Source organism: Drosophila biarmipes, chromosome 3L, assembly GCF_025231255.1.
Source record: "Drosophila biarmipes strain raj3 chromosome 3L, RU_DBia_V1.1, whole genome shotgun sequence".
Taxonomy (NCBI): domain Eukaryota; kingdom Metazoa; phylum Arthropoda; class Insecta; order Diptera; family Drosophilidae; genus Drosophila; species Drosophila biarmipes.
Window position 1 is genome coordinate 12,413,130 of NC_066613.1, and position 23,429 is coordinate 12,436,558.

The window sequence follows — 23,429 nt, forward strand, 5'->3', positions numbered from 1 at the left end:
GTGCAACTGGCCAAGACAGCGCTTGCGATGACGATGACGATGACTGGTCGCTTGGCTCGCCTTGGCTGGGCTCAGCGACTTGCCCACGGCTGTGGATCTGGCTTTGGTCCCAAGTCCGCTCTGCGGCTCAGCTGCGGATGATGACTTCGAGCTGGTCTCGGATTCGAGGGAATGAACGGACCGCCGCCACTTGGTGGTCCAATTCAACGAATTGACTATAATCAGTCTAGTGCCAAGTACGTTTCAAGTGTCTACTCATGCACTTCTGTGTAGCGTGTGGTGGGCAACGCCAAGAGCCAAGAGTCCATATAGCCAAGAGCTGAGAGCTGAGAGCCAAGTGCCCGGAGGGCCAAGAGCCGAGAGCCCAGAGGTGCAGCCGCGGATGCCGGCCGGCAGAGTTGGCTTGGCTAACTTGGCTAGTGGCTCGGCGAGTTCCAAGTGGTTTGCTCTCGTATGCAAATGGCTGCTCCCGCTCCCGATCCCAATCCCAATCCCGCCACTCGACGCGGCTCTCACGAGTGCCGCGGCGCACAAAATTAATTTATTACAATGCAACAAATTACAACACTCATTAATATTTTAGCCAAGTTCTGTGCGTGCACCGAAAGAAAAGGGGGAAATGCGTCCTTGGTTGATTTAGAAGGGTTCAAAAATCATTTCTTGAATATGTTTTTAAATTGTTTTATTAACTCATATTATTTTAAATTAGTTAAAATTTTAGGAATTGACTATGACTTGAATTATCACTGTTAAAATAAAACTTAGATCTCAATTCGAATTCGATTATCTGATGATAATTCCATTTCAATTGATTTTTTATTTCAAAATAGAAGACCTAAACAATCCTCCGTTTAGATTTTAATATACAAAAAATTCCTACAAAATTATAAATAATACAGAAAAAAAGTGATTTAATTCTGGAAATATAAATATAAATATACTCGATAATCGTTTCATCATCATTTATCATTTAAAATCAATTTATGTAAATCTCGAACCGAATTTGTAGAATTTCTCTGGATACTACTAGTAATATTACATTTTCCAGTAGTTTCCACCATTCTTTTTTTAAAGTGCACATTGCGTAGTTGCTCAAGAGCTGTAACATGTGACTGGTCTGGAATTTTATTCGCCGACAGGTCCGAGGAAGCTTGTAACCTGCATGTTGACTGGTTCGGTAAAAATAATACCCAGTTAGGGAAGGCGGCGACGAAAAGGGCGTGGCGTCTGGGTCTGGGACTGCGACTCTCATACCTAATAAATCTGTAATTTGTAATTAATGTGAAAAACTGCCGCCCGAGACGGGGAACAAGCCTAAATTGTTATTATATGGCCCCGGTCCAAGATCCAGTCTGAGTTGAGTGTGGGTCAGAGTCATAACTCTTCCACAGGTTCGCCAGTGTGTGTTTCATAAATATAAATTAAGCCACTTGACTAACGCACAACGCGTGTTCGAGTCTGTGCCAACCGAAAAAAAGTGAAAACTTGGCCAACCGATTAACTGTGCCAAAAAAAGACTATAAAGACATACGTGAAAACCAGAAAAAAATTCTTTTTTGATTGCACTTACCGTCGCAGGTCGCTTAGATGGCCCCGAGATGAGGGCACATGGCTCCATTGTCTGCCGAAAGCAACTCATGCGGCGTGATTAATATGGAAGGTGGCCAAAATCAAGGAGAAGCGGCTGTTCAACAAGATAAAAATAAGTTTGAGAAATAGTTATTTATAAACAGAGAAACAACTCAATCAAGGAAAAGAATCTGGGAGTATGAAAAGGAAGATCGTTAATAAGATATTAAGAATGGTATACTATTTGCTAGAGAGACTAAAAAATGTTTCCCCTTCAGAGCGTTGATCGCAACCAATGTTAAAATTCCTCTTAAGTGAAAACCCTAGACTTAAAATACCAAAACTCCAGGGACTCCACGTAAACATTCTGAATTTCCAAAGAGTTCCGCGATCTTTATTTTTCCCTTCCGAGAGTTCTTCAAAACCGTTTGCTTTGATGTTTCTAATTTTGGAGCAAAACCATCTGGAACACAGTTCCACCATTAGGTAAAAAACAATCGAATTGCTTTAAGGTCGCCTGACAGCGAATCGGGCGTAAAAATGTCTGCATGATTGATAATATTCGAAAGTTGCAAACAGGGGACCGCAAGGGGAACTTAGAAAATGCGAGTATATGGCCATATTGGCGATATAACCCCCGATGGCCCCGCCGATTCGATGCGGATCGAGCAGCGGGGGCAGTTCAATTGCTACCCGGTCAGTCACCGAATAAACAATTTTTTGGATTTTTTTTGGCCAAAAGGTAACGCAGCAGTGAGTGATTCAATGGAGCAAAGCGTGAGCTAAAGACGTGATCCAGCAACAACAATTGTGGCAACAACCAAAAGCGTTTATACGCCTGATGAGCGAAACTGTGGGGCGGTCGAGGTGCTCGAATCGGTCGGCCTTTTGAAACGATATAAAAATTTTTGTTATTCACTTGTGATATTTTATTTTCCCAACGAATCAATCACAATGATTATGATAAATGATTTCGGCGTTTTTTATTTATTCACTATTTTCTTTCAAAGCTCCATTGTCTGCATGGTATTTATAACTCCCAGAGTTTTTCGGCTACGTTTTTTTTTGCATTATTAAGCCGGATAATGGGCGATCAGTGAGCTGAGCTTGTAATTGCTGGCTTATAAATCACGGTGAAAAGATATAATTTTGGCTCCGATGATCTGTTGGCCGTTGGCCGATTTTTTGATTAGCACATTTGTCTGGAGTTTCACTTTTAACGTACCTACACACCGCTGACCCATTGAACTACTCATAGCCGCGGATTTTTTTTACCGGCTCACCTTTAATGCTGATTTATTTCTGGCATTTTTTTTATCAGCAATTTTTAATCTTGTTAGGAAACTTCATTAGTGTCAACCGACAGTTTTCTCGGGCTGATTAATGTGTGTCAGACGGCGGCAGGGAAACTTTTCGGTAGCCTAGGTGGAAAAACCTGTCTGCCACCCATGGAAACTCTGCCGCAAAGGCCACGCCTCTTCTGTGTTGGTCAGCTGCATTAAGTCTTTATTGTGGAATTATTAATTGGGGTGGACGTTGGGGGTGTGCATAGTAATGAGGTGGGTTTGTATAAATAAAATAATAAGGATACCCAAAGGCACCACCAACGGGCATTCCACACTTTCGGGAAAACTACTTTCAAAATACAGCAAGGCGGTTGATAAATTAAACAATGCATTATTATACACTTAGGCATTTTAATTATATTCCTTATAAATACATTGGTATATAAGATAAATCAAACAAAAATTCTATTTAGAAAAACGAAAAAATGATAATATAAAATGCATTAACATGAAGAGTTTATAACTTTTATAATCGTCTAATAATTTCAAACAAATTAATTTAATTATTAAATGTAGAATGCCCAGACTTGCTCCCAATATTTTTCTGTATCTGCTAACCAGCCTAGCTGACCAGTTTTGGTCACCAAATTTGACAACATTTGCCAATATTTATGAATTATTTTGTACGGCTTCACTTTATTTATGTGTTGGGCAACAAGTTAACAAGTTTGACCACTCCATTGCAGAGTCGCCCAGCCGGACAAGACGCGATCCCGATCCAGATCCAGATCGATGAGGCCGGAGACCACCGACTGAGGTCCGCCCGAAGGTAGAAAATGGCGGACATTTACCAGGATGCCAGCAGCACGCTGCGCTCCGTGTTCCCCAACTCGCGGCTGGATTCGCTGGCCGGAGTGGATCGCCGGATGGAGAGTCAGCTGCCAGGACCTGCGGATGCGGATGCAGGCACAACGCCGACGAGCATCGGCTACAATCCGCTCAACGACGACGACTGGTGGGCCAATGCCATCGAGGTGGACACCTTCGACTCACCGCTGGCCTTCGATGCTAGCGAGAATGGGCTGTGGAACGGACACTTTGTGCCGCCGCCGCCCCGCCCGCCCTTCCTGGATGAAAGCGTCGCCGCCGACGGCCTGACCACCTGTGATCTGTGCACGTGGGCCTGGCAGCGGAATGCCTACTCCCTGGACGGTTCCATAGGTGAGTACATAGTGCTGTCCTCCTTATCATCCTCCCCTGAAAGGGCCCCTCTGCTCCTGTCGTTTTTCAATTAAAACTCCTTGCCAAGACAATAATCTGGCGGCCGTGCACCGATCGCTGATATCAATTTATCAAACTGATGTTGGGCGTGCGTGGCTCGATTGCTTTTCGGCAAGCGAGATGGAGAGACTCCTCCTTCGCCGCCTTTTGCACTTGAATAAAAATAAATGACCATATTCCCTGAAAAATATAGAATTCCAACAGGGTTATATCTTGCCAAGTACCAAAACAGTAGAATTGTTATTTAAAACAAAGATTGCTTTGAATTTAACAACAATTTAACAATCCTTTAAATTTGAAATTTTGAATTTTTTCTTTATTTTTTGTTATTTCTTTTACATTATTATTACTTTGTTTTTTGATAATTTTTTAGCAATGAACATCTTATCAAAGAAAACTCAAATTGATGGAGTATTAATTGTTATAGTTATCACTTATTAGAAAAAATTGTTCTCAGCAGCAATTAAGTAAGCCCAAGAAATTTAATTTCATTGTGATAGGATAATAAAATGTAATTTTTTATTCGTATATTTTTCTGCGTGCACTTGCGTTTGCAAATTTAATTTGCACACATAACTCTTTGTGGCAGCTCTTAGCTTAGGCGTTGTTCCGCCAAAGTTTCGAGCCCGCGATCCGGGGATCCACCAGCTCTATCGGCCCGGCACATCGCCAGTAATTTGTCTTTGCACTCGTAAAAGAAACCAGCCGGGAAAAGGGCGGAAAAGAGGGAAACGGCGGCGGCTTAGACGCGGAAAAGTTTATGAAAATATGAGGCAGTGGGCGTGGGCAGCAGATGGGATAGATAGGCTATAGCCAGCGAGCTCTTTAATTTATCTGAGAACAAATGAAGCAAGTCGAAGGGTGAGCAACAAGTCGATCGACCAGCGGATATTCGAGGAAATGCACGGCTAAATTAAAACTCCTCCAACTCCACACTAAAGCCCAGCTCTCATTTGCGTTAAATGCAAATTTCGCCCTGCGGTGGAAAACCTGTTAGAACTCACCCCATAACCCAAATAATACTCGTAATAGCACAAAGTGAATGCCAAATGACCGCTGTCCATACGGTTATGATAGAGAATGTCGCGTGAGAAATTCGAATTTTACTTAGAGCATTAACATTAAAAGTGCAAAAAATATATATTTCAGACTTTCGGTTGTAAATTTGTACACTACTGCATTCCTATACTTTTGTTGAAAGTAAGGATAAGTGATATATGAGCATCTGATTTCGCAATTTGTTTTCATATTATGAGTATGTGTTCTATTGCCATAAATCTCCTACTTTAAATTTAATCTGCAAAATTAAATTTTTTTCAAACGCTACCCCTGAAATATCTTTCGGATACTTTTAGGTAAAATCACCTCACGTGCGCATCTCTAGCACACAATCCGCACTGTGGGCTGGGATATGGCATGGCATTTAGCCGTTTGCCGTATTTGATTTCCAGGAATCGCTTTCAGGGCAAATTGAAGTCATTATACATAGTAAAACTCCGCTGAGCCGGGGTCCGGGGTCCGAGCTCCAAAACGCAGCCTGCGATGGGTGCCTTGCGTTATTAGGCTAATTATAGAGCCGGAATGGAGCTGGTGGCGAAACATTTCAGCTTTCCAGTATATATAAATGACTTTATTCATGCCGACCGGGCGACTGTTTGTCGCGCCGAATGTCTGGGATTTCCTGTGGCCCCAACGACGTGTCAACTAATTTGCAACACTCACCTGGACGCGGGGCAGCCTTTTCCATGGAAGTACCTGCGGCAGCCTTTGGCGAATATTTTATTTTTTACTTTTCAGATTTCTGTTTTTTGGTTTGGTTTCTCTTTTTTGGCGAAGGGATTAAGCCCGCTCTGAGGAGAGCTGCGGTGAAAAAATTTGACTAATGTCTTAATTTTGTGCTTAGGTGTTTGCTGCGGTTCGCTACGGCTTCAGAGGTCCAGCCACCTCGGCTGTGGCGGTGCGCTACACCATGAGTAGTGCCTGAAAAAGCGGAAAAGTCGTGCCTGGACTGCAGCGAATGCCATTCACTTCGCTTCATCTCGTCGAGCTCTCTAAATTGAGTTTTTGCATGTCGTGCCCATGTCTGGGGACTGTGCTTTGTTTCCGCGGCTGTTTCGGTTCTCTGCCGCAGAATTGACAGCTGAATAAAATGTTATTATATTTACACCATAATTTGCATGGCAATTAATCAAATGGCATGCGAAATTCGACAACGGCCGCGGAAAGGTAAAGGCAATCCCAGGCGACACATTTAGTCGGTGGGTACCGAGGCATTTCTGGGAATTATTCTAGCAGAGTTTCGGAACGAAAAACAAAAGGCACAAAGTTTCGACCCGCCTAAATGTCTTTATTAGGAGTTGGCTGCCTGCAAATGGAGCTCGTTAGGGTGAGCAAAAAATGAGGTATGAGATTTGTTTTTTGAAGAAGGCCAAACAACAGGCATTCGTTGTTCTCGGGATCTTTTTAGAGCAGGTATTTTAGGTATAAGAAATTCTTAGATATATTTATATGATTACTAAATATATAAGTATACATAGGTGAAGATAATTTATGGCATTTTATAGTTCCTAGTTGAACCATTTTCTATTCTTGACCTCCTAATTCCGAATCAATTTGTAAATTAAAGGAGTGTAAGTAGTACAATTCAGAACCGCTTAGTTTAACAGCCTGCTGATTCCCCCTTATCGCTCCAGTTATCGAACCATTTATATAATAGGACATCCCCATTTTTATGGCACTTCCTGCTAACTTAAGCCACTCGTTTGCCCACATGTTTTTGCTTTATGGCAGATTAAGTTAACCGCTTGATTATTTCAACAACATATTTGTATAATTTATGCCCCACTTTATGCCTCCCGTCGCACCCATAAAAATAACGAAGGAAAAAATCGCATAAAGGGTAACAATTCTATATTCTGCAAATATTTACAGCAATTTGTGGCACAATAATAAAAATGAAAGGTCCCAGGCCGAAGCCAGAGCCCAAGTCAAAGCAAGCCAAACCAATGAAACCCAAAAAAGGACTCGTGTTTGACTTTGTGCGGCTGTTGAATAAATGTTTTATAGCAATAACAACGATATCAACAACATCGGGCGAACAATGGTCCGTCCAACAAAAACAGCAGCTGTTCGAGTCGACGGCTCCTTCCGCCTATTTTGATATTTTTATTGTGGTGGGGAAGTAAATTCAAATAAATAAATTTAAGTTGCTGACTTTGGTCGCATAAAGCATTACATGGCAACGTAACGAAGCGAATTCTGAGCTTCTCGCCGGCCCATTCTGGTCCATTAGAACCTTTGTCCTGCCTGGGGGAACCACCATAAATAATGAAGGGCCATAGACGAAAACATTTATGGCCAGATTTATGCCAGCTCAACGCAATTCGAAAAGTTATTTCCCTACAATAACAGGATTAGTGAAACATTTGATGCGATAGAAGTGGGAGTGAGGGTAAGCAGCTGCTTGAATGTGATTAGGGTCCACAACTTCAATCAGCTATCAAAAAGATTAGAACATTTCAACAACATTTAAAAATAAACATATTATAAATGCTCACTGATACGTTGAATTTTCTTTGCTGAAGTAGTTTTCCTGCTAATCTATCAGCGAAGTTCCCATTTAAATGCTAATCCATCATCCTCGAATGGAAAATCCAACATTTTCCGCTCGTCTGTGCCCACTGACCATTTCGGCCACTGCTCGTTAACGCCAAGCTTTTGGCCAAAAACATGACTAATCTGAGGATTATGAAATTTATGCAAAACCGCAAGAGACGTGATTCCCTTTTTTCGGCATCTGCTGTGAGATATTCTCCTCTTAATACTGTAAGCGGATATGAATGAGTTTCCAGTACGGTTTTTTATTTGTTCTTGCCACTTTTTTTGATGTACTACCTCGCGGTGCCTTCTGTGTGCTCTGAGTCGTATAATTGTTGCAGCGAACGCACTGTGGCCTGAAGCCATAAAAAACAAACATAACATCGCACACAGAGCCCGAGGAGCTGAATGGAAGTGAGAAAACTTATTTGCTATTTTCATGGAATTTTCCATAATTTCTGCTTCGCTTGTTGTTGGAGTTTCCTCCCAGGGTTTTTGCTTTTTTGTGGTTTTCCGCCCCACTCCCCAACCCCCCGGAACAGACATGCAAAAATGTTTTAAAAAGATAAACAAGAAACGCTCGGAAAGAGATCGAAAAATTATTATTACTGCCAGTGCATCAGAAAGATTATGATGGTACTGGGCTGTGTGTTGTGTTGTGCGGTGTGTGTCTTTTTGTGTGTGGGATTTTTTCCATAATATTTTTAACTTTGTTTACATTTTGCATTTTTATTGTGGCATCGTCGTGGACTTGCTCCCTTGCTCGGTCTTCCTCCGCTTTTGTTCCTTTTTTAATCAATTAGGGCGAGACTTGGGTAGGGGGGAGAATCGGAGTCCCCGGGCAGAATAATGAGATCGCAGCCCCGAGAAACGTGCTGGACCACACACACTGCATTCAGACCTCAAAAATGCGGGCGCAGAACTAATAGAATTGCTGAAATGCTGATTAAAATAGTTTTCACTTTTTAATTACAATTTATGGGATTCATTTCGAGGCATTATTCTCGAGGCTCCGTCTGGGGCTTCTTGTTACAGTGAAAAAATTTATCTTTGATTTAACTTTTTCTTATTGAAAAGGATGAAAGAAGACAAAAAACTTTTTGAAATTAGGTAGGCTGCATTCGAAAACAATAGTATATACTCGTATATATATGTATAACTATATATTAAACCATGATGACAACAATTGATATCTCAAATAAGCCTGCCTTTTTTTCCTGTGCACTAATTATTGGTGAAACGATATCCGACTCCCTCTTTCAAGATCAAAGAGCCATCTCGCGAAACGTCAGACAAACATTGTCTCGTTCTCAGGCGACAACATCAAAGGAAACTGTAGCCTCAGTCTTCCAGCGCCAAAACATAAACACTTTCGCAGGGGGAAGAGCACACTCTATTTGTTGGCGATGAAAAATAAAAATTAAAAATCAATTTTTTCCACACTTTTTGCCCCCAAAAAACACACAGCTCATTAGCAGAGGGGGTGGGTGGAACGGGAAAAATAAAATAAAGCCAAAACTAAATGAGCAACTTTCGAAATTTCGCACCGAGGCGACAAATTCTGTCTGGTGTATTTTTAGGGACTGAAAATCTAATTTACTAATGAGCCGTGAGCATTCGAGAAATGCACATAAATTTCGCCTAATTGAAAATCCATGCGCGGATAATTATGTGCGTCAGTCAGCATTAAATTTTCACCCGCCTGGGTGGAAATTTCGGGGAAAACTTATTTTGTGGCTCTGGGGAAATCCAGTTGTTGAGCTGAGGAGGTCAGTGTGATTGACAAGATGGTGGGCCGGTGGGATGAGTGTCCAAAATGTTAGCCAGCGAATTTATTTACTGGCCGCTCAAGGATGCACTAACAACATATTTCGACCGGCGGCCAGATTCGGGAGAAATTCAATCAGCATTTCGCCAAGAGGCAATTTAATTAGCTTCCCACTTTAATGGCCATTCATCTGGCCATCAGCCCACCGACGGATGGCTAAACTCTCCACTTAGTGCCTCTGACTAGTGACCCCCAACTGCCATTCAAAGCGGTGCAAATTAAATTAAAATGTGGGTAAACTCGGGCCATTAAAGTCGAGACAAAAAGATCGGCCAGGCTGGCAATCAAATAGGTTATAAATTAAAGTAAAATACGGTCTGGTTTGGCGGGAGAAGCAGGTGGGAGTGTGGCCTGGTCTTTATTCATGAAATGGAAACAGAACCTCACCAGGTCAAAGATCATAAAATTTTTATGAACTGACAACGACAGCAACGACAACCGCCGCTCCTGTCCCCCCGACCCAGTGTTTACTCTAACACCTAATGTTTAACTAATTTCAAATATGTTTTTACGACAGCCTACCTGGTCAGCCCTCAGAAATAAGCCCGACTTGTCCCGTTTTTATGAGGGAACGTTGCTGTTCTACTGTTTAAAGTTTGATTAGGCGATGCGTGGCGCAGATAAGACCCATGTTACTGTTGACTCTTTTTGGGTCGGACCCCAGTCTTATACAGTGATCGTGCCATGATATCAGTGCACACTTGGAGAAAAAAGAGGGTAGCTTTAACAGAGATTGCAGATCAGCCGGTACAAATATCATATATAAAGTATATTATTTTATTGTTTATTAAACACAGATACATATTTCAAAGCCAAAAACATTTTCATAACTCAAAAAAGTTTACCCAATTTTTTTAAAATCATATTTCTTTTTATTTGGTTTTCTAAAATCTTAAGAAATTTTCTTTAAGTGCACGTCGCAATCCCTCAGTTACATTTTGCATTTGCATAGGCGAGCGATATGAATCAACGAAAACAGTAAAATGTCTCCCTTTTCGGTTTGTATCTTACATTTTTTACGATTTGCCCCTTGTTTGTTTAATTGTCTTTTACTGTAGCATTTAATGTTGACTTTCGTTTTATTATTTACGGAGTTGTGTCAACAGTTCGTAGATATGATGGACTGTAAAACTCTTGTACTTGTAAGACCGAAGTTCTTGAGATAGTTTTTATCGAAATACAATCTTTGGTTGCATAAATTGATCCTTCAATCTCCCATAAGAAACATAAAAAACCAGCAAAGTTCCCTTGTGGCTCTCACCACACCTCAATCCCTTTCGAAAACTATTAAAAGAATCTTTGAGCATATATATATATTTCAGATTAACCTAATGCGCGGTATAAATAATCACCTAAGAACTAGCATTTTCCATTTGCCCCGATACAGTGGGCGTGTTTTATGCATTTTCCGAATGGCAATCCAAAAATAAAGAATGTTCTTGTTGGCTCATAAATAAAACATAGCATTTTTTATAAGCTCTGGGGCGCATAAAAAATATTTCAAAAACAATAAAAACACACAGCTTTCTGCACCAATTAACATATCTCGCCGCGATATGAGGCATTTATGTGTCTTCGTTTCTTGGTGAATTTAAATTTGCCTCACGCTTCATTAAATCACAAATTTGAATTCGGCTTTGTTTATTTTGGTTCAATCATAACCGAATGTTTTCTTTCGTTTGGGCCAAAGTTTAGGGCCTAATTGACTTTGCCTATAAAGTTCGCGGGCTCACAAAAACGCCGCACACACCCAAATAACATCCAGGCAAGATTTATACTTGCCGCAAACTTTTCGTGGAATTGCAAAGAGGCAAATATACAAAACTAATTAAAATTCAACTTGGCAAAAAGTTTTCGCCTAAGCAATAAATATTGTAAAATATGTACTCTGACACGCCCACTCCCCACGCCCTTCGTTTTACATCCGTTTCCTGGGAATGGCCGCATTCCTCCTTGGGTTCTCCATGCGGTTCCATTTGTCATTCGAGTGCCAAAGTTTTTTGGTGGCAACTGGGAAAACGGCCATTGATAGGTTCCCATTTGAAAGTTGTTGCCAAATGTTGCCAGGGCTGAGCCTTGAGGAAAACTTGGTGAATTCACGCCGAGAATAAAGTAATACAATTAATCAGTCTTTCGGGTTAACTGAAACTAATGAGAAGTCTGCGGGGAGAACATTAGTTTGATAAATTTCGTTCATTTGAATGGAGAGCTGCAGAGTCCTAAGGCCAGGGATTCTATACCGCCTTTGAGCAGTTAAAAGGCCAGACCAAGAATCTCTATTTCGACAACCCGAAAGAAATCGAAACTCATTTCAAGAAGCGACAACAAAACACTTGAGCATTACACAGACATTTATCATGCAGCACTAAAAGTCAAACAGGAACTGGAATTTTATTTACCTGTCTAGCCATGGGTATTACCTGGTTCTGGCCACGGGGTGCCCTCGTAGAAAAGGACAAGACGGCCAATGAGAAGGTGAAATGTTTGCCCCAGAACGCGTGTGATAAACCTAATGAGCAAAGGGCACTTGGAAACCTCACGATAACGATCTGGAAAACGCTTGCCTCTTGGAGACCGTACCAAGCCCATCCCCAGTTAGGGAAAATCGTGTGCCGTGTGGCATATAAAACTGTTGTCACTTCATTGCCATGACATTTAAATATTTCAATTTGTGATACAGCGAATCGAATGCCTAAAAGGTTTCCTCTTTCTACAGAAATACACCACGAGATATAAAATTCAATTAAGACATTTCAACATTAAATGAGCCGCCAAAGGCGAAGGGCCAAAGAACGAAGTGGCCCTGTGAAATATCTGAGAAATATGCAGACGAGATTCTCGGACATAATTCTGCTTCTAAATAATTACATGAATGTTTAGTAGATAATTTGTTTGCATTGTTATGCAAATCGGTTCGCCACGTCAAGGAGCCAAGAGTTGCAGCCATAATTGAGACATTTGATTGTATGGAAATGCCATCCACATTCTGGATAGCTTCGCATATTAAATGAGAATTAAAAAGCCACGGCTTCGGCTTCTCCTTATTAATAATGATAACTCTTATGTAGATTTTATGTGTGCCTTTTTTCAGTTTTTTATGGGGTTTCAGTTTTCTGTCGGCTGGCTTGACAAATGGCGGATGGCCGAAAAAATTCCCTTTTGTCTCTGCTTAATTTGCCTGGCTTCTCTGCGATCCGATCGCTATCAAGTCGCGTAATGCCTAATTTATGTGGCAACTGTGGTCGGTTTTAATTTATGCCGTCCAGTAGTCCTACATCTTATATCACTCTTTTTGGCTGTTCCACAAGCGTGTTAATGCACTAATTGTTTTTGGCAATTAATCAATGTTTATGTGGGAGAAAAGGCCCTGTCCCTCGTGCCGCAAGCAAATAAATAATAATTTACTTTGACATTACATTAATCCAATGCAATGTCTAGGCCAGAAAACTCCACCCCACTTCGCCACATTTCCCGATGCGGATCCCAGTTGTTAAATTGAATTTCCTTGCTCCTTTGCATAATTGAATTTACTCTCGCCGGGCCTGGGTCCGTTTCTATCTTCTGTGACAGTCAACAGATTTTGGCTTTTACTTGCCAAGTCAAAGGCATTTAATGGCATTATGCCAATATATATCTGCACTGGGTGCCAAACGGCAGCGAGGGGAGTTCCATTTGCCTGGCAAAAATGTAACAAACAGCAGTGAAAAAATGGAAGTAATCAAGACAGGCAAAAAACTTGGCAGACATTTCGTTGGCAGCACTTTTTAAGTAAAAAGTTTGCATTCCCAAGGATTTCTTGATAGGGGATAAGTTTAAGGTAGCCTGAAGTGTCAGAATGGAGACTATTGATTCTCATAATCTTTCGGGAGCCATTTTACTTAAAAAGGAATATAAATATGCTTTTGAAGATTCTATTATCTATACAAAAAAGTTATATTCTGAAAAGCATTTAGTTTAAAACCTTTTTTCTATTTTAATTGGATTATTGATAATTTTTTTTCAAAGCAAATAACCGGTCGCCAATGTAAGGAGCACTCGCCATAATAAAACAAATAGACTTTATTGTTCCGTTGACAAATAAATTCGAAAAACACCCCCGCAATCAAATAACGCCATGTGCAGTTCACTAAATTACCAGCAATACCACTTGCCATTGCGGTAAAATTAAGTCATTAAATACACAAAAAAGCGGTAGTGAAAAACTCTGAATAAACAATGGCTAATGATGGCCACAGTAGCCAGTTTCTCTCACCTGCCACGAAAAAACTGAAAAAAACAACGACAGAAAGGTAATTTTCCAACAGGGTAGCAACTGGAGTATCGTGTGGTATTGACCACAAATTAACAGTTGTAACCAAAAACACCGCACCTCACCTCACCACCAGAGAGGGCAAAACGTTGGCCATAAAAATGTTACCAACTCGTCTGCAGTGCGTAATTACGGTGCACATTACCAGCACACGGGGATACACATTTGCACTTAATTGTGGCGCTTAATTAGACCAAAAAGGTGCAGACGACTCGCAGAGACGGAGCCAAAGCCCAGAGCCCAGAACCCAAAACCCAGACAATGGCCCAGAGCCACTGACGAGTGTGCCGAGTGGTGTTTGAAGAGTGTTTCACATGCAATTCAATTCAAATGTATTTACATGACATCCCACTCCCGGATTGACAACTCAATTTCGCTTTAATTGTTTGTGCTCGTAATTGTTGTTATTGCTGGTAGCGAAAAGGATTTCATTGCGCTAATGATACTTTTAAGCCCCCAGCTCCTTCACAGCACCGCAATTAAGCTGGGAGAGGAACAGGATACAGCATATGGTAGTTGAAGTCATCGACTTTGAGATACCTCTTACAGAAAGTATGGCCTGCTCACAGGAGCTACTTTGTCTCTACACCTCTTAAACTTACTTGATTTTAAAAACTGCATAACAACAGTCTGTATCCCAAATTTCAACTGTTTGGCACATATAACTCCAGAGTTTTTATCAACTATCGATAGAAAGTGATCACTTATTGGGTTAAGAACTGTTTTTCTATCTGTAAAATACTCCTCCTCAAGTATAACATACCCTTTCCAAAAACCTCGAAAACCTGAAAATTTGCTGAAGTTGTTTGCGAAATTCCTGTGAGCCGAACTTCTGTTGAAAATTTTCGGCATATGTCGCATCTTTGCCTTCATTCCCAATCCCAATCCACATTTCGTATCTGTATCTTGTATCTGGTGGCGCCGCCGCTGGGGGTCCTGTCAGTCCCCCGATTTCTCCCCCTTTCCACAATGCCTCTGCGCCTGCGCATTCGGTTTAATTTTTATTTCATTTTCGCTGACAATTTGCAGCCGCTGACCAGCAGAAAAAGAAAAAAATATATATATAAAAGTCAGGGAAAAAACATTTTTTCAGTGCGCTTTATTTAACGACTTTCGGTCCGGACGCATGTTGCACTTTGCTGTTGTGGCTGTTGTTCATTTGATTATCGCCACTGTCGCCATGTAATTTATTATATTGGCTTAACCGAGTGCGCAACCTGGCCCTCTTTTTTATGGCTTTAACCTTTGGGCAACCGCCGCGTCGCTGACATTATTTAATTTGTCATTTAATTTAGCTTCGCCTTTTTGGGCTTTCTTTCGGGAATCGAGTTTATGCGACCATATGTTTTTGTAAGAAAGTTCGGTAAGGAAATATCTGTATATGCACTGTGACAGATATATGTGCTTCTGCGAGGTGTGTTTGACTTTTGGCACACATCTGTCGTTTCCTTTTAAAATATGGCTTTAACTCAAAGGGTCATACCTCGCTGACAGTAACTTTGTTTTTATAAGTTATGGAGGGTTTCAAAAATATAAAGGGAAGTAATCATAAAAAATGTCGTACTAAATTTAATTTATTGATCAAATTCGCTTACCGTTTTAATCATCTCCTGACCGCTAATTAATTATTTCGAATTTAATTTGAATCGAGGTATCGCCCACCGTCGTCGCACCGAAATTCCAGTGCCAAAAAAGTCGCTAAATCATTTCTTAATTGCTCAATTTGAAAACAAATGCGACCATTTAATTTAATTGTGTGGACTGTTAATTGAGTCGTAGTTTGGCCAGCCGATGCCTTTTAATTCAGCACGAATGCAGCTCCCCTGCGGCCACGCCCCCTGCCGCCCGATACATTTGTTAGATAATGCCAGGGAAACTTGTTGTCCGGGTATCGGCTGTTCATTTTCGGCATTTCTGGCCTGGCAATTAAATCCAAAAAATATAAAATATATCGAAAGAAAAAAGGAAACTGCGACAGTTTTCGGGGCTCAAATGCTCAGCTGCATTGCCGTGGGCCGGCGATTTTAATGATTTACCGCAGTAGCTGGACTCCACCGGCTCTCCCACTTTGGCAGGTGGGCCCAGCTAAGCGGTGTCGAAATTTGCATATATGCTATATATACCGTGTGCATTATGCGATAATGTGCAATAAACGTCCGCCGAATCGAAATTATGTCGCTGCTTTCGGCATTTGAGATACAAGCCTGTTAACTCCGCCGATAAGTCGCAGGGGCAGACGGTGGAACCATAAATCTTGAGAGCATTTGGCCGAAACGCATCATCAATCATCGCGGCATGCAGATCGATTATTACAATTGCCGACAGACAGACAGAGAGACACAGAAGTGAGTTGGCGGTTGGCGGTTGGCGGTTGCATCTGCGGGCCCTCATTTGTATCTGATGGATGTATCTGCGGCAACCTCCTGCTGCTGCTGCTGTTGCCTGTCCATTTCCGCGGAAAAGCCCGGCACAGCTGCAGAGCAGCAACATTTGCTCGTGTCAAGTCCTAAAACTTCCAAGAAAAGCTAAAAACCACTGGCCATGTTCTGTGTATGACAAAAGCAACTAAAAAGATATAAATGAACTGAATAACTAAAGTCCATTGTGCGGCACAACATTATTTTAATGAGTTGCCAATTAGGTCCGAAAGGCCACTGAAATAGATCAGTCAGGGAGAGGAACGGATAATAAATACCTGTAAGCTGTGAGTGAAATACCTGAATCCGCCCGATTGCGTAGAGCGCTGAGCCGCGCACACCTGTTGGATGCCAGCGAGTGGCATAAATACGAGTTCGAGTTTATGGATAAAAGGGTTCCAGCCAACCCGTCCTCGGATGGAGGAGCTATTTACGAGTCTTTTGGGGAATTGCGTTCGGATCGCAGCCTGACAGCATCCGACAGGCCAGAGTCCTTGGTCCGAAAAGCCAGGGGGAAATGCCGAGAGTTGGAATGCAGATCTTGCATGCGATAGGCCACTGGAAAATTATGCATACATGGCAGGCTCACTCCGCAATAATTACCAAAACTTATGGGAAATTTGTAAAAACCTAAATTCATCCTTATACCCTGAAAAAAATATACATAACGGTCTACTTTTGATATTTTAACATCTAATTTCCTACTAATAACCATAAAAATGCAGCTAAGCATGGATCAATAAAAAGCGTCTTTAAACCATATTTTAATTAAAGGAAATCCGCCCCTGGGCAAGCATTATTCCAGCTCGAAAGTTGTTAATTTTAATGCAAATCACTTTAGTAATATATTTTCTCTGCGGATTAGCTCACGCATAGAAGTCATGCGGCGCAGCCCGAGCACAAGTCAGTAAAATGCTTTATTTCTTTTCTCTCAACTCGTTAGTTCAATTAACAAGTGGAGCTCGTTATTCTCATTTCATTTTCTCAGTCTTTGTTTTTTTTATATTTTTTGTTTAACACTTTCTGAGGCGCCGCTTATTAACGCGTTTCCTGCCAGCCCCGCCCACATCCTCAATTCAAGCGAAAATTGCTTTTCACTCGCTCCCATTCTGTTTGTTATTAATTACCCAGTTTCCAAAGACACTACGCATTTACCAGTTTTCGAGGTACCGAGTTCGGGTTGCCTGTTCCCTTAATTTTTTTGGCCAATTGAATTATAACGAAGCGAAGACAATGAAACGGTGGGAGGGGGAGGGGGTTCACCGAAAGGAGTGCAGAAAAAACATAATGGCGTTTGCTTTCATTATAGCACCGGGCATAGTATAAATATTTAAGCAACTGGCAATGAGATAACAAACGATGAGGGGGTCTCGAAGTTTATAAGCGCGAAAATGGGGTCAAAGGCCAGAGGGTGGGGCGGACTGGGAGGCGTGACCCAGGAGCACAAGGCAAATGTTGATAGTCCATTCATCAGTTAGTAGCGGCTAAATTACGTTCATTTCGCTGGCCACCCTACTGTTTTTGTTTGTTAATGCCCTAGGAGAGAGTTGAAGACGATGCAGGTGAAATTTGAGATACAATGGACCCAAGAAAGGAAAACTTATAGAGCTAAGGGAGAGGTAAAATATGTAACTTCTTCCTTTTTTATAAAAAATTTAAATCGAAAAAAATCATAATATGTATTAAATATATTAGGTTTTAAACTTCCCTCTTCCTCAATATTTTTCATATTATATAACCCTTATAGAGTATTAATATTTCGACCTTGTCCCTCTTTCGCAATCTGCTTATTTCATCTTCAGTTTCGCTTCGGCTTTTATCAAAAGGATATATAACACAGCGCGGAAAGGCTAAAGGCGGGCTGAAATATTTATATGCGTGTTGATTTCTGTTTGCTGAATTTAACCTTTTTCCCCTTTATATGGCCGACCGATGCCCACTTAGAGATAACCGACTAGGCGAAAAAGGGTCAAAAACGCAGCCGCATGTGCTGGGCAGTCGGAAAGAGATACCAGATACGAGACGAAATATATTTAGAGGACGGGCGCTGGAAGTGCCCCCAACTTTGCCGCCCCTTCACTACCATTTGCGCGCCTCATTTAACTGCGGTCATAAATATTCTAAATCACCAGCGGGGGAAGCGACGTTAACGGCGACGTCAGCCCCAAGTTGTTAAGATAATAAAGTTCGTAATTAATTTTGCATCGTTAAATGCCCCGTACATATGTAAGTGAGCATTTAGGAAAAGTTAAGCCGCTCTCCAGTTGAATTCAAGTCGCAGAATTTGGGGGAACAAACCTAATCGCCAGCCAGTAACCACAGGTCGAGGCCTAATTGACTTCACTCACGAATTGAAGGGTTTCGTCTAGGAAGTACCTGTTGAATAACAAAGGAAAATATTTCTTTTTTTTCAGAAAACGCCAAGATAAGATACCTTAGATTCAAACAAAAAATTAATCATTTTATACGGCACTTTTACCCATGACAACAAACATTTTGCAATTCTAAGTACATAAATTTGGAACTTTATTCCATCGTACTACAGTTCTAGAATGCGTGTCTACCCTTATTAATATACATCAATTCACGTTATAAAAGTATAAATATTTCATACTCCACAACCTATTCATATTCATAACTCTTTATGAATTCATCAACTTTATCGCAATCGCTCCATAAAAATTGCATAATCATACAGTATTTTATCCACTGTTGGCCAAGCCGATTATCTAGTCTTATTATGCTCATTACACACACATGCCTCTGATAAATCTACACTTATTTTTGTTAACTTTACTTTTTCGGCTTCCTCTTTTGCAGAAACCGCCGGCGAACTTGGATGGGCATTCACCCTAATCATAGTTTCAATCATATCGGCTCTCATAGGTGCTATTGTAATGGTCATAGTTCTAAGATGTAGAAGGTGAGTTAAATATAATACTAGTCATTCCCTACTTAAAATATATCTAGGATCTTCCAAAACGTTTGCCAGTCTTGTTACGTAAAACATTTCCAAATAGGGATAATGAAAATATTTTAATTTATAACTGATACTCCTTTTCTTTCGGCGCCTTAAGTTATTTATGGCACCGCTGGTCATACATGGCAATTTCCACTCAACTTTTTGGGCCTTTCCTGGACGTGTTCAATTGCAAACGATAAATAAACTTGACTCTTCCCCACGAGGCCTCATAAATTGACCGTTCAAAATTAATTGGCCAAAACGAGCGGCGAATAAATAAAAACGCAAGTAATGAATAAACAGTCACATTTTGGCATTTAGCTAGAAACATGCCGCAATTAGTCATGATAAAAAAATGCAAAAATACACGCATGTGAGTTGGGATGAAGAGAGAAGAGGACGTTCAACTCTTAACCCCTTGGCGACCCCAGTGATCCGTCATATTCCGGCGACGGCGACATTTACAACGGCAGACAAATTGAATTTCTTATACTTACGAATACACTTATGGCGGGAGACACTGGCCAACTCGCATATGTGCGCGAATATCTGAGCTCTGGGATCTGTGTAACTATAAAGATTTACAATGCATTGCCCACACGGGCGGCACGAAGCGGCAACACCAGCAATTCAATTAAACGCCCACCAAAAAATAAATATAAACTCTTAAGTGAGTCAACGACAGAAAAGACAAAATAAAGAAAAAAAACGGCAACAACGGTCTGAGAATAATCGATGCCGAAAACAAAGGAACATGAAATTGCTTTATTACTTAATTGCTCTTTAAGCGAAACACACAAGCTCTTGCCACAGGCGTTCCTATATGGCCAAAATCGTAGTTTCGAGTCTATCAAAAGGCCGTGGAGAGTGGGTCACACACTCCAATCGCCAGATATTTAAGCGGTTTCGAGTACATTTAAATGTGGGAGGGGGGATGCCTTCAAAGGGGGACCGCGGGGGCGGCACAGAACAACACACTCGAGTGCCAAATTAACAGAAATCTTTGTCCAATTCGAATCGGCGGTTGCGCAGGCGCCGCGCTTGCTACTCGATTGCCGCCGTGGGCTTCCAGCTTGAAGTGGAAACGCTGGCCACATGTCGCGTCCAATTAAATTGTCATGTCGTCTTATTTGGCGGCATGTTTGCATAAAATTAATTTTGCAAATTATCCGCCCAAGCCAAGGCAAACAAATGCGAAACGCAAACAGGAGTCGGAATGGAGTTGTATCGATCGACGGCTGATTACGGTTGGGGAAGGGAAACAAACTTGTTTTGGTTTTGATTGATACAAGCTGACGATGATTGGCTTTCAAAATTGTTGGTAAAATAAAAGTTTTATGATTTTTAATAATCATTTAGCCCTTTTTAACAATCTTAGAATTTGCATGAAACAAGGATAACTTTTGTAAGCACCTCTCTTAATACAGAGAACTCCAATTTTTTATTTTGATATTTATTTATTATATTAAATTACAATAAAACAAAAGTATACTTTTAAAATGTCTGCATTTCATTTTTAATATTAATTTTGCTGTCATTAATACCATTTTTTTAATTACAAATAATGTTTATAATAGTGACACAAAAATGTTGTTCCTGAAAAATATATATTCAGTTTTTTTTACAAATTTAATTGCTAATAGAAAAAATGGTTTAAACAATCCCTTTAACGTTAAATACTTTTTAATTAATATTTTTGCGGTATTATTTAATAGTAATGACTCCAAATTTCCCAATAATGCCTCGTGTTTTGCCGTATGCAAACTCACCTTTCCTGTGGCAGGTTGTCTCAATCAAGTGCCGCCGGACTCGTATTCTCACGCTTTTTGGACCGAATTTGATTTTGCATTAATCACCTGGGGACCCCTCCCCGCCGGGCCCCCTGTCACCCCGAATGTCACGGTGTTTGCCTGGCCGTCAGCCTTAGTCACTCATTTTGGGACTCGTTTTCGCAACCGCTGCTCAGCTCTGCGGTCTGTCCACAGTCCGCCGGTGTGTGGAGCTTGTCACGTCGTGGTCGGACGTGTTGGCTGCCAAATTAGCAGCAATTACATGTAATATCGGTTACACTTATTTGCATATTGATGCAATTCTCGATCCGGCCGTAATGGTGCTATAAATTTGCTTGGCACATGTCTCCACCAAGTCAGCAGACTTGCATTTGTTTCTGTTTCGTTCGGCTTGATTTTGTTTAACTTGGGCCACCTTAAGTGGCACCTGCCATTTGGATTCGGTGTACTTTTTTGACAATGTTTGCTCCACGTCTAGACGGGCTAATGTCTTTCCAATGGTCACCGGAGAGGCCTGTCGGAAAAATTTCAAAGTGCCATTGCAATTGAGTCTTGTTTTTGACACTTGGATAATTTAAAGGCTTGGAAAATTTGGAGTGGCTTTTAATTAACCGAGCTGCGATTGCATAATATTTATTTAAAAACCACTTTAACTGATTTGATAACTTTCTAAAAATGTTAGCCCCTGCACATATTTTTGTCATCATTAAGTACAACTAAATAATAAATTTTGAAATATTTTAAATTTGAACTACTTTCGCTTTTGTTTTACACTATTTTGTTTGAAATTACCCTCATTAACTGCAATTATGTATGTTGACCTCTTTGATAGCTTTGACCCTTTTAATTCAATCTTAGCTTGAAGTACTCCACCTTTCTATATCGATTTCGTTTTTTCTTAAAAACCCAAGGCCCGCTCCTCTAAAATGATTTTTAGTCGGTCTTTAGTGGCGAAAAAACAAAAGTCAAGTTTAAACCGCTTAATGCATTTAAGACACAAAAAGGCGTGTTCAATTAGCATGCAAAAAACTCGATCAGCTCCAAAAAAAAGGCATTAAAAATATCGAAACTACAAGCGCAGAAAATTGAACATAACGCGACGAGGGAAAATCGCAGGAAAATAAGCTGAAAAACCCGAGCTGGGTAAATTAGCGCATAAGCCAAGGCCCCCGAGACAGCGGCGACTGCTTGTTCAATTTAATTGAATTGAGGAGAACAAAAACTACAACTGAAACTAACACTAAAACAAAAATGAGAAGGAGAAAAACGAATTGGCAGTTGTGGCTCGAGTTGAGTTAACATTATAATCGATCAAGGCAAAGCGAGGGGAAAATTCAGCTCATGCCGCACTGCACTCAATCAAATCGGACAGACGGTTAATTGATACGCACAGATCGAACGTATATATAAATCGAGGGGTATATATGGCCATTTAGGCCCCAGGTTCGTGCCGTTCGACGTGACCCAGAAAAGCGGAGTCAGCAAGTGCAAATATGCTGTTCGGAGGGGGAAAATGAAACGGATTGGAAAATGTGCTCCAGAAAAGCAGCCGTAGAAAGCCATGGCATACACCTGCCAATTTGAGGTTTCGGGCTTAAATCTTTCAGGCCCAAGAAATTCGGTCTTTCAGCTGGCTTTAAATGTCAGCAGCATCCTCGCCGATTTGTTTTTTCGGTTCTAATCTAATCGCAACAAATGGCGAATGTGTTTCCCGGCTGCTGGATAATGCAATTCCGTTGTTGCCGGCGGATTTTTATCGCACCAACTTCAGATACTTTGTATTAGCTTAAAACTTTATCTGCATGCCAGTTCGCGTCACACGCAACTGCCTCTCTAAGCATTTGCGTGGCTCAAGTTTGTGTCTTGAGTCATTCGTTCCCCCAAGTTTGTGTCTTAAGTCATTCGTTTTGGCATTTGCCATTTTGTCGCTCGTCGAGTTTGACATTTACCTTATACTAATTCATGCCCGGCAGTCTATTAAAACTCTGTTTATTAATTGGTACACATTTTTCCATTCTTATCTTTGCAGAATTAAATCAGCGAATGCCAATGGTAAGTGAACAAATGTTTTCTTTACTCAAAGCTATTATTTAAATGAAGCGAATGATTTGTTGCGGGTGATTAAATGTGTATCAGCGGGTTATATGAATAAAGATTTGTTGATGGTTTACTAACTAGGTAAATTTAATGCGTAATTAATTCGATTGGGAGCGTAATAAGTAATAAAGAAATACTTAAACAAATTTTAGATAGATTCTTTGATTAATTGAGATTATATAAATAGATACCATTTAATTGATTTATTTAAATTGCTCTTCCCATAGGAAACATTCAACCGTCAATTTGTTTCCCTTCAACATCTCACTTCCTCTTAAAAGACCTGATCACTT

General features: G+C 40.8%; 1 protein-coding gene across 1 annotated transcript in view; it reads left to right on the top strand.

Moving 5' to 3' along the window:
- The window catches only part of LOC108028661 (uncharacterized), a 64,658-nt gene that overhangs the window by 34,447 nt on the left and 6,782 nt on the right, over positions 1 to 23,429 (top strand). Inside the window, exons 3-5 of the mRNA XM_017100589.2 lie at positions 3,602 to 4,076; positions 19,108 to 19,210; positions 23,069 to 23,091. Of these exons, the coding sequence (XP_016956078.1) occupies positions 3,692 to 4,076; positions 19,108 to 19,210; positions 23,069 to 23,091 (511 nt within the window). The 5' untranslated portion in view covers positions 3,602 to 3,691. The remainder of the gene's footprint in view (positions 1 to 3,601; positions 4,077 to 19,107; positions 19,211 to 23,068; positions 23,092 to 23,429) is intronic.